General features: G+C 37.0%; 1 protein-coding gene across 1 annotated transcript in view; it reads right to left on the minus strand.

Annotated features, from left to right (window-relative positions):
* The window catches only part of Itgb8 (integrin beta 8), a 75,474-nt gene that overhangs the window by 15,481 nt on the left and 47,096 nt on the right, over window positions 1-12,897 (minus strand). The window contains exons 5-7 of the mRNA NM_177290.3: window positions 12,217-12,382; window positions 11,536-11,694; window positions 2,633-2,728 (exon numbers count right to left, since the gene is read on the minus strand). Coding sequence (NP_796264.2) covers window positions 2,633-2,728; window positions 11,536-11,694; window positions 12,217-12,382 — 421 coding nt within the window. The remainder of the gene's footprint in view (window positions 1-2,632; window positions 2,729-11,535; window positions 11,695-12,216; window positions 12,383-12,897) is intronic.

The raw sequence follows: 12,897 nt of genomic DNA on the forward strand, positions 1-12,897 counted from the left end.
ATGCCATATAAGAGACTTAGATGTTGAGCAACATAACATTTTGCTTTAGGGAGTGTTGTGGATATCTTTGTGATTTAAGTGGATTTTCTAGGTATCCATATAGAGGATGAACCTCAGATATAGTATGGGATGCTGGTTTATAAACCAGATAAACAAGGTTTATAAAAAATGATCCCTCTAAGAGTAGGTGACAGCAAGGGCAACTGGAAAGCTGAGCAGAATCCAGGCTTGGAGAGCCCAGTGATCCTTACGTTGCACACAAGTCAGTTAACAATAAACATGATTCTGTATTTTATCAGTCAATGGCAGATTTACAAAAGGAGGGAGAAACCCTGGTGCCAATAGCACATGAAGGGACAATAAGCAGTGGAGAAACAGGAGGCAAAAGACACAAAAAGCTGTATAGAATTTGAAGGTCAGCTCTTAATCTAGACGTTAAGAGCCCAGAATTTGAGTTATTAGAAAACCAGGCAAGCTCTTAACTTCTCTAAATGTTTGCTCATCTTAAAAGAAGCATGTTCACAATACTTCTCTTGTTATAGGTAGCTAAAGGTACTAGAAGAATGGATGTTTTCAGTATCTGAAAATAGGTACTCACCAAACAGCAGCTGTTTGTGCCATTTTTCTAGTGGCTTGTAACTATTCAGTTTGGACCAGAACTAACTCACGTGAATGTTAATGTACTAATATGTTATAAGGTGATTGATTCCATTGTGTTTACATACATTTGTGGAATCTGGGAATTAAATTTTTCATCAAAGATTTCAAATGGCAGTATTGATACACTTAAAGTGGCATTTAAACTGATAGCAATGTCATTAGGTATAAAGTAAACTAATGAAGGAAACATCAGCTTTGTAGAAGGTGGAAATGAGTTTCAGCATTTGTTGAAATCAAAAGAAAACGTGGCTGCCCAAAGGGCTCAATGAATGAATGAATGAATGAATGAATGAGTGTAAAGTAGACAGGCCACTGTGAGAGGTTCAGAGTAGAGAATAGAAGGAAGAAGCAAAATTGTAAAGGAGACAAAGGCTGAGTGAAGAGAGGACAACTGAGGTATCATGGTCTCATGGAAACAAGAAAGGGAAGAGACACTCAAAGACTGAAGAAGCAATGCCACAGGCACAACACATTTCTCTGTTGGGAGTTACATGGCATTTCCAGATTGCTACTGCTGTGCAATGTCTGCTTTGCTTGTCAGCCTCTCGTACACCAAAGACTCCTGGGAACCTCAGAAACTGTTTTCATGTACAAGCCATTGATTGGCTCAGTTACTTCCATGGCTTCTGTAGATCTTTTACTTCATAATCTAGCCCAAAGCTATGTGTGTTAGTGCTGTTGAAAAATCAATGTATCTACAACTTCTAAATGTAGAGAGAATCTCTTGTGTGCCATATGGTTGTATTACTTGTCAATAAAAAAGCAAAACAAAACAAAAAATCTATGGCCTACAGGAAAGGTTAGAATAGAAGGTGGGACATCTGGCATGTGGAAAGGATTATGGAATAGAGACAAGCAGGGATTGGTCTGGGAACATGGAGGAGAACAGAAGTATGGGAGCTGAGCAGCTACAGAGCAGCCACATGGCAGGACTTAGATTAAAATAAATGGGATATTTAGTTATGAGCTAATTGAGGAACAAGCAAAGCATATGATGTAGGTATTTGTAAAAATATTTGAGTCCTCAGAGTCACTATTCTGGGAGTCTGGGGTCAGGAGGAAACACTGGGTTTTCACGGAAATATTGTAAGAAAGAAAAACCAGATAAGTGTGCTGCAGATAGTATCTTCTAGACATGAAATTGAAGTTGCATCCATGAAATCTCAACAATATGACTGACTAAACAAGATCTGTGTAATGATGATACCAACTGACATACCAACATGGATAGAAGCATTTTCATGGAACCGCACAGTTAGAGAAAAGGCTATACAGCCAATCAAAGGCTACAAATAGGGAGAATAACTTTTTTCCAGGGATGAGTCTCTGACAGGTCTTAGTAAATTATCCAATCCCAAGTCAGCCCTGAACAAACACACATAAAAGCAACACTGAAACAGCAGGACATACAATATGTATAGATGCATATATGTGCATGTGTTAAATAATAAGGAAGAGGTTATGGATTTAAGAGGAAGTTGGGGGTATAGGGGAGTTGGAGAGAGGAAGGGAGTAGGAATGATGTAAATATAGTGCTTATGTTTGAAATTCTTCAAAAAAATTAAATAAATTAAAACAATAGACAGCTGCTGTTCTCCAGTCTTAGGCTATATTCTAAGGACATGGCCATGGACCTTGGCACTAGCTTGAAAGGGACAGAGTTGGGGTATGAAATACTTCCATCTGATGGCAGTCTCCCATTGCTGCTGCATTCAGTGCCAGCTTAGGTGTTAAGCTGTGCCCATGCATCTCAAGTATAGTTCTCATAGTTTTCAATGCCCACATGTCACAGTTCTAGGTGTCCTGGATAGAATATACACCTAAATGATACTATAAAGTTCACTTTAACTGAGACATCATTAAATTCACTTGTTGTATCACAATTCCAGAATCTATATCTCCACTTCTGAAAACTGCCCTCACTTAAACCAATCCAAGAGTTTTAACTTTGATATTGCAGATGTGAACATACCTTGTACCAATGAAACTGCTTTCCTTGAACTGCAAAAATGACATTTATGTTGTTGTCTATTAACTTTTCAGAAAGTTGGCCTAATGACGGATGTTCCTGTAATGGACAGTGAAGAAAAATAAGGAGTGAAGTTCAACATCTCAGTCTCATCAATCTCCAGACTTTTAGTATAGAAAAAAAAATCCATGTGATTTAGAATAGCAATGCATTTACTTGTTTGTGACAGTCAAGGAACATTTACACTCTCTTCAAGTGCAACACCAATATTAATGAAGTCAGGATGTCTTGCAAGCAGAACTCCATAACAGTCTACAACTTAGAATAGTAAGGAGGGTCAAATTCACACTGTAAAGGGAGGATCAGAGCCCTGTTAACATTGGATTGAAACTGACATAACTGAAAGATAGTGTAACACTCAACAGTAGAGATAGGCCAATGACATGTATTCTAAGATAAAACTCAGCAAGATCTGAGGTGTAATTATACACACACAAATATGTAATATATATATATATATATATATATATGTGTGTGTGTGTGTGTGTGTGTGTAATATATACATATATATATATTACACACACATATATACACACACATTAAGTAACCACATATGTCTATAAACACATTTGTGTGTGTTTCTGTGTGTGTGTGTGTGTGTGTGTGTGTGTGTGTATTTGTATGCACGTGCATCTGATTTGACTCCTGACATAGCATATATAAACTCTCTTTACAAGTAGAAAACCCTGTGGTTTTTATTTGGATAGCAAAAACTTTCTGTTCTGTTCTTCTGCAACATGTACAGAGATCCACTTTCTACAATTACTGGTTAATTAGAAAGATGGCAATACTTCATTAAAGTAGAAAGATGTATTCAGTAGATACTCTAACAGCACTCAGGATTTCTATTTTAACTTCTATAGAGTGCATATTAATGACATTTATTATTATACTTGGGTTTGGGTGTATGATATACTATGAGCTCACTTTACCTTGGTAAATAAAGCATAAAAAACTAAATGTAGCTTTTTTTGTTTGCTGGTTTTGTGTGTGTGTGTGTGTGTGTGTGTGTGTGTGTGTGTGTGTGTGTGGTGATGGTGACAGTTATTAGAAAGCTAAGGATGAGTTAGTTAGAAAGAAAATGCACTCTAGTTCAGGGAAGAGAATGCAGCTCATGGTAGAGTTCTTGCCTAGCATGCAAAAGATCTTGGCTTCAATTCTCAGCAACGCCCTCCCATTTCATCCTCCGGATTGACAACTTTAGAAGTTGCTATTTACCGTTAGTTACATAGTTAGGCACAACACTGGTATTGTTTCTTTTCAAATCCTCTTCTAAGAATTAAATTTTCTCACACAATAGGTTCATAATTAGACATTCCCCAGAGAAATGCCAGACTCCACTTTCTGTGACCTCTAGATATTCATTGGTGCTTAGGTGTAGGAGCCAAGGGTTGTGTAACTGAGCCTACCTAGCTTCAAGCAGGTCAAGGTCAAGTTTTCTGTAGTTTCTGTGCCAGGTTATATGTGCCAATGCTAATCTCTGTAATCTAGAAACAATGAGCACTTAGTAATAAAAGTAAATTAGTCTTATGGATAGCCAATGTTCTGTGGCCCACATTTTAAATATATACATATGGGCAAAGATACAGCCTTGCTTTAAAAAATACTACTAGGGCAGCAAGTGTGTTTGGTGTTAGAACATTTGCTTAGCATACATGGGACCCTCGGCTCAACCTGAAGGAGACATCAGAGCAAATGATCTGTATTTGTTTTCCTTAGTTACACTTAGATGTGATATGAAACTAATTCATGAACAGGCTCAGAAAGTGTTAGCACATGGGCTTGCATAAGAAAAATTCTGCCTAGAGCAATTCTTAGGAAAGTAACTTTAAAGTAATAGAAAAATACCCCCTAAATATAAATTCTCCCAGCCAAATTCCTATTCCTGTTCCTAATAAAGTACAAGACCTTAAAATAGATTTGTGACAGTTTGCGTAATACCAGTTAAGCTACAGGGAATAAGTATAAAGCAAGACAAATCTAGATACATTGGAAATATTATTTTAATAGTATTAGTTACTTTAAAAATATTTTTGCTTTGACAAAAAATAATGACAGCTTGCCAAGCACCTATTCTTCTTACTTATAAAAACATTTCATTTAAAGTAAGAAAAAACTCATATGTTTTAAACTAGCTTATACTTAATTCACACAAAGTCAATATTTAAAGAAAAGTTGAAGATGTGAGCAGCTTTTGGAGCCTTTTAAGTTTTTTTCCTTTTCCACAAATAGGAAGTCATGTTAACCAAAATTACACAAAATTCGAGTCTAGAATATTCATTCTAATTGGTTAGAAGCTGATTGAAAGGGTTCATCAGACTTTTAAGCTTAAAAAAAAAACTTTTTTTTTTTGTTTCTAAAGAGAAATCTATTTTAAAAGAAAAATCCTAAGTACCTCGAGGCAGATATTTAGATTATAAATGTCTAACACATGTTTAAATAAACCACTGTTGACAAGTGGCTATGGATTAATGGCCATTTCTCAAGCCTCCTCACCTCTCCTTCATGAAGCACATTATTTTTAAAGCATTTTATCTTTTATTCTGCTAGTAGGAGAACACATTCTCTCTCAACTGTCCTGTCCTGGTGAAGTCATGACTCCTCAAATCTAGCACATAACCCTACCTCCCCGCTTCCACCTAACCCATTACATATTGCTTATCTAAACACTGAAAATAATTAATGGCGATAAGGTGCATTTCAGAGGCAACGGGAGAAAGGATGGAACATGCCAGGGGTGTTGCTAAGTTATTAAGCTTGTGGGAAGGGACTTATAAATGTCAGAAGGGAAAAGAGGTTGATGGGGAACACTTTCAGTAGAAGTCTGGGCGAATTATAATAGTGTCTATAGCCAAGAGGACAAAGAAAGTGCCAAAGGCTTTCTTCATTTTAAGTAAAATTAATGTAAGAAGCAAGGTGAGTTAAGAGGTTTGTAGTACTGAAAACTATAATAAGATATTGAAAACTTCACTTTTTAGTGAATTTGTGTTTTAGAGCAAGGCAGGTACACTGGAAACAGTGTGATAGTGAAGACATCTGGAGATGAAAACTTGGAACATATGTTGTCCATTTACCTCTGTCTCAACAGTCTGGGTCTTCAGCACATGGCAGATCCTGATAACAGCTAAGAGCAGGCTGGGCAAGAGTGGGGTTACCAACATTTGGGGATGAATATTCTCTTTGTTTAAGAGTGTGTCTATAGATGGTGTCCTATGCAATACAGTCTGTACAAATAGATATACAGTAGAAAATATGAAACATAATGTCGGACTATCCACTAAAGGGCAATACCCCTTTCTCTGTGCTATAATAGCTAAAATGTATTTGGCATGAAAATGTCCTCTTAAAAATTAAATCTCCCAAAGAAAATCAGAATAGGTATCCTGAACAGAGCAATGATGCTGGGGCTACATTGCCCAGCTCTGCAACTGCCAGTTCTGCCCTTAATTTGGATCTTAAATGTCCCTCAAAAGCCCACATGGTTCAAGACTAGTCTGCACACTGTGAAGCTAGAGAGCAACACTGGAACCTTTGACTGGTGGAATTTATTAGAATTATTGAGGCCACTGGGGCATATCCTGGGACAAGACTGCAGGGTCTCTTTCCATCTATTGCTCCCTGGCTGCAAGGTAAGCAGTTTTGCCACCATAGTCCCAATATGATGGGGACAAACTTTATGGACCAGAACTTCCCAAAAACTGAGGTTAAAAATAAACTCTGTCTCTTTACAAGCCAATCATCTCAGGTAAGTATTACAGGGAAGGGATGGTGACTGGCAAACTATGTGACTAGGACATTTACTGCAGACCCTTCCATGGGGTGGGGTGGGATTGTTTTCAGGACTGACCTTTACATTAATTACCCATGAGAAGTAAAACAGCATCTCTACCTGGCCTGTGAGTTTGTGCTTTTGAAAAGTAAAAGGGCTGAGGAACAACAATATGAACTAACCAGTAACCCCCAGAGCTCCCAGGGACTAAACCACCAACCAATGAGTACACATGGTGGGACTCATGGCTCCAGCAGCATGTGTAGCAGAGGATGGCCTAGGGAGGAGAGGCCCTTGGTCCTGTGAAGGTTATATGCCCCAGTGAAGGGGAATGCTAGGGCCAGGAAGTGGAAGTGGGTGGGTTGTTGAGCAGGGGGAGGGGGAGGGGACAGAGGGTTTTCAGAGGGAAACCAGGAAAGGGAGTAACATTTGAAATGTAAATAAAGAAAATATCTAATTAAAAAAAGAAAAGTAAAAGGACATGCACAAAATAATTACTTACTAAAAACTTTTAGATAAAAGACTACTACCAGTATAGGCATGCTCTTCCATGTGCTTTGGCAGATCTGCCTCACTCACTAACTTTATGCCCCTGGCTTCTGGAGTGTTTGAATATGTATTCTAGGCTTCATGAAATTCCACTTAGTAAAGGAGGGCAAGGGCTATCAATTTTTGTAAGCTTTTTAAAAAGAATGGATGTTTTCTGCTTAAACATTTTAACCCAAACATTTAATTTAAGCAAGGTAGTTTATCCCATAACTTGTAAATGAAATTTAAGCATTCTTGAGCTAAGTTTTTAGGCATTAGTTGAATCCCTTTCTGAAGGTTCTACAGAAGCAGAGCCAGGTTCCTGGGTAGGTAATTTTTGCATGTAACATTTGCTTTCGATTAAGAGTAAGTTCAGTTAGGTATTGTTTGCAGAGATCATTTCCTGCCTACTTTTCTGAGAACATATAAAGCATTCAAATTGGGTTTCATAAAATAACTGCAAAAATGTTCTCAGCATGTTTTCAGTTTTAAAGCACATAGTACAGTCATCTGCTAATAAGTGTTTTGTTGTTCTTAAAGCCCACAAGATAAAAACAATATTTGTTAAAAACTGCATATAGACTTCAAGCTTTCCAGAAATATTTTAATGTTACAGAATGTATTCTTACTAATGTATCCAAAGCACATGCTGAGAAGTGAAAGTATACTTAACACTTTTTGATCTTGAAGAGCCCATTTCTTAATCAACAGCAGCAAAAATAATTAACTAAATTAATTTACTAAACAAATTTCTTTATTAAAAGATTGCAAGTTGGAGCTGGAGAGATGACTCAGCAGTTAAGAGAACTGTCTACTCTTCCACAGGTCCTGAGTTCAATTTCCAGCAACCACATGGTGGCTCACCACTATCTATAAGGGATCCAATGCCTTCTTCTGGCGTGTCTGAAGACAGCTATACTGTATTCATATTCATAAAATAAATAAAGAAATCTTTTTAAAAAGATTGCAAGTCTTTGCATAAGTGGAATTGTCTGATGTCAATATTAGTTATAAATGCCTTTGTGATCTTGAATGTTAAGGAAAATCCATTTTTTAGTAAAAAAAAAAGAACACTGAAATGAATACAACATAAAACTTTGTTAACTCATTTAGCTAAGCTACGAATTAAAATAATCAAGTATGTTCTTAACTTTGCTTTCTTCATTAGCAGTTTGGAAAAAAATCCTTAAATGTACTTCATGGTCAATAGAAAACTTCTATAAATAGCATGCTGAAAGTGAAGTCCATGTTATACAGAACTGTGTGAGAGCAAGAACAAGAGTGTTGAATATATTTCTATGCAAGGAAGCATAAGTATGCAGTAATAGCGAATTACTTTCAGTGATTCTCCAGTTATCTAAGATGCTGACCTAGTCAGCTACTCTATTGCACTGGGGATTCAGGGAAAGGAATGACAGATGGAGCAGGCGGTAAGGAGTTCTGAGGAAGCTTATGGAAGATTGAAGAATCACTGACTAGTGACTGGGGCACATGAGAAGCTGTGAGCAGAAGGGAACATCAAGTCTGAACAGGAGGCACTGGTGAGTATATCATACACACCAGCGCACTGGTCTTACATATTTGAATTTGTGTGTTCAGGACTAAGTCATACTGGCATCTGAACGCCCATTGACCAGGTTCACTAAATGCTTTCCACAATGTGCTTCTTGGTCTCCTTCTTTGTGGTGGAAGATCTTTGTACAATTCTTGGCCTTTGCCAAGGGTCGGGTGAATGGAAGAGCTCTAACTTAGGTTGAGAGTAAGTTTGGGGGAGATGGGTAGGGAAACAAAATGGACTTCTAGGCTCTAAGTATTAACATATATTTTCCATCATCTACAATTTTGTATGAACCACTGTCCTTTGGGAAAGAATGTCATATTCTAAGTTGACATTATTGCTGTACAGACTGAAACACTAGGTTAACACAAGTTTTTATTATAACACAGTATAAGGGAAACACTAGTAAATAGATTTATTTAATAGTATACCATCAATGCCAACAGCTAGGTACTCATAGAAAAATCTGTACAAAGAAATTTGCTTAAGTTAAATTATCTTTTGTAATTCAGATAAAACCAAGGCATATGTGTTTATTCTTCTGTGGGTAAAGGTTACAGTGTAAAACTTAGAACTGAAAATGTACCAGGATAATCATTTTGTTATTTCTTTACTTTTTGATTGAGACACTTTGACCAGATAGTTAAAAATACAGATTGAAATGCATTAGGTCCTAGACCAACAGTTCATTACTTTTGTAGTTTCCATTCTCACACAGGTTTAACTTAGCTTTTCTAATCTTGAATGTTTTTGTAAGTAAAAGGATGATAATGATAACTACTATTTAGAGTTGTTGTAATGATAAATTCTATGTTGTATGCAAAATGTTTGCAAAGGTGCTTTCAGCCAATGTATAGTTATTGTGATTAGCATGAGCTACATTGGTCTTCCTGAAGTGATTATAACTCATTTCCTGAAATGAGTATAATGTAGATCCCTGTGATTCAGACACACAAGAGGCATTTAACCTGCTATTTCCCTTAATAAAAAGGAAGTCCAAAGTCTTTGGGCCAAGAAGTTGAGTATCACTACTGGCATTGGTTTTTGGAGATAAGACTAGGAAGCAGTGTTTAACCTTTTCCTTAACTGATACAGAATTTAGAATTCCTTCATAGCACTTGATAGGAAGAACAGGTAGACCTATGCCTAGAGATGGGATCAAGGTAGCCTGAGACACACAAGGATGCAGAGTCATTCATTGTACATTTTACACATGGTGATACAACCAAGGAGTCACTCCAATGCACCAGCTCCTTTTGTTTTTGTTTTTTTTGTTTTGTTTTGGTTTTGGTTTTGGTTTTGTTTTGTCAGTTTGGCTAGCAATGAGAATTCTCAACAGGAAGAATCTTTAAAATATTGACCTGGGGTAATTGAAATACAGGTGTCCTTTGAATTATTATCAAGTACACTTCTCTTGGCTTCATCCAATAAATCACAGAAGCAACAAGTGTTAGGGTCATTCCTCTAAATAAATGGAATGTTACCAAGAACACAACAAAGGGCATGATGTATTGCCTGCCTCCCCCATATTATAATAACTCAAATGGTGTCTAGAAATCCTGGAAAAATTGTGACTTATCTCCACAAGGTTATATAATATAACCTAGGTCTAATTTAATGACAGCATGTTATTTTGCCCAACGTTCCTTCCTGGATGAGCCACAACATCCATTTAAGTATATGGATGAAGAGATTATGTCAGTCACTTGACAAGACTTCAATAGAATAACAGGAATTGGGTAACATGCCATTGTCTTGTCTCTTTTCAAAAGCTTTTCTCTGTCTCAGAACAGAGTAACTCTTCCTCTTTCCTCCTCCATTGCTAAGGAACACATTGGATCTCTAAGATAGATTAAATGAAACCAACTAGAAAGAAAGCTAGATAAAAAATGAATAACAGATGAGAAATATAGCTGCATAGGAGAGGATTGACAAATTCAAAGATACCCTCAAAGCCTGGATTTTAAATATGCTAAAGATTGAATTTATTATATTTTGTTATTTTATTTTATTGTTTGAAGCAAAATCCGCTGTGTCCAGGTTGATCTTGAACTTGCTATATATCTAAAGATGATATTTATTTCTGATCTTCTTGTCTCTACCTCCTGAATGCTGGAATTAGAAGCATGAACCACCATGCCTAGTTTATGTGGTACTAGGCAATGGAGCTTGTGAATTGAGAAACTTGTCAGCTTTCTTCAAACATTTCCAAGTAAATAGCTGTCAACATCATACACAAATGATACCCTGTTGCCCTTTTTTTCATGTCTGCAATTAGCCAATGCTAGGGAAAATATGGTGATGAAAGGCTGCATTTAAATACATGATTCAAATCTTATGCAAACTTTTGGAAAGTAATTCAGACAAGTTGCATCCCTGAAGCAGCCCTAGCAGCCCTAGCAGCCCAAGCAGCCCAAGCAGCTCTAGCAGCCCTAGCAGCCCTCTGTGTTGCAGGAGGATGATCCGAGTGGGCGCACAAAGCCTGCCTTGTTTTATGCTTCTTCTCATGATCTTTATTTAGCTTCTTTAGTATTATATTCTGAAGATTCCTCAGACCATTTCCATTTCTTTTGTCACTTCTTATTCTATTTATAGATACCAAACTCATAGAAGTAGCTTATTTCCACAAAGCAAAGCCACATTTTTCTTTCTTTTAAAGACCTTCGAATCACATGAAAATAAGCCCTTGTATCACGTTGTTTAAAAAACAACAACAACAACAACAAAAATAAATAAAATTTAAAAACCTCTACAGTTCTTAGTAGCTTTTCAGAGTCAGATACTAGACAGTATCAGTGACTTTTAGACATCAACTTATTCGACAAGTAATTGTAGAGTATTCTGCTCCATAGGTGTTGGTTCCTGGCCCATTTTGGTTCTGCATATTGCTTTTAGGTAATTTCCTGGGATAAGGGTGGCTGAATTGACTATTTTAACTTTCATCTTAGCCTAAGGAGTCATCATAGCTAGGAAAGGCTGTTGCTACATTACCATGGTTGTCGATTTGACGTAGACATTGTTTTTGAGATGGCAGTTTCCGTCATTCGGCACCACTATGCCTGCCAATTTGCTGTCAAGAGCAAGATGTGATGTCTGGTCTGTCATCACCAGCAGCAATCTTTTAGCTTCTTTTCGCCATCCAATATGACTCTTAAAATAAACACGTAATTAGACCCTGTACAATGACATGGATCTCACTGTGGTCTTTGCCTCAAGTAAACGATATGTTTGAGTTAACAAATATTGTCAGGCTTGAATGATGTACAGTCTCTAAAATAGCATGCCTAAGTATTTGTTTACCCTTCACTTCCTCACTATCATCTGGCCACTCTAGTTCCTGACTATAGGGGCATATGGTCCACCGGAGGAAGAATAAGCCAAATGACATGACAGGAGTGGAACACAAGACTCTTTCTGGATCTGTTTTGAGGTGTGTACAAGCAAAACACATTCTCTTTGTTAGAGCTTATCTTCTCTCTATAGCCGTTTCCCAACCTGGCCCTGCTATCCAGGTATATAGCAAAATGAATTTCAAGAGTGATGAGAAATGAGATTTTTTTTAAAATGTATTTCTCCATGTTGTTTCCACTGCACAAATCAACTAGAACATAAGACTCTTGCACCCTCAGCTACATCTGAGCACTCAGGCACCCAGCATGAAAAACTACTTACCTCACAGACGGCAGCCTGAAGCATGGCATCAAAACCTCCTTCAGGGGTGTCTATGTTTCCAGAGATCTTTTGTCTGTGGACTGCTTTTTCAAACTCAGTGATGTTTTCTGTCAGAGACAGCACATGAATGTATCCATGGGGAGGCATACAGTCTAAATTGTAGTCACTGTGTAAGAAAAGGAAGTTCAAAATCTAGTTTTCTATGCTTCCTTAAAGTTTTCAAAGTACTATTAACAGTCAAATTATGTAGTTTCTGTAAGAAAGAAGTGGGTTTTTGGAGGGGTGGGGAAATTTTTGTATCAAAATATCTGTAAGATTGGAGAATTTAATGTTGATGAACACTTTTTTGTGAGCAGAATATAGAGCTATAAGGTTTGATGTTCAAAAATGAAGATTCTATGTGTTTCATGAATACAGGTCAATGAAGCACTTTAGTATGCTAATGATGGCTGAATTTTTAAGAGAAACATAAGAATTTGTACTAATTTCCTAGCACAGTTTTGTTTTGGAGCTGATGAGAAACACATCCAGGGAGATAATTTGGGAATTCAGTGTAAGTAGCATTTTTATTTCTAAAAAGATATCACACTAATTTTGCAAATGAAGCTTGCTGTGGAACTATTAGTGAGCATTAAATCTTATGAGAAAGACTTTGGTAAACACTCTTGCATCTCAGAAAGA

Source organism: Mus musculus, chromosome 12 (genome assembly GCF_000001635.26).
Source record: "Mus musculus strain C57BL/6J chromosome 12, GRCm38.p6 C57BL/6J".
NCBI lineage: Eukaryota > Metazoa > Chordata > Mammalia > Rodentia > Muridae > Mus > Mus musculus.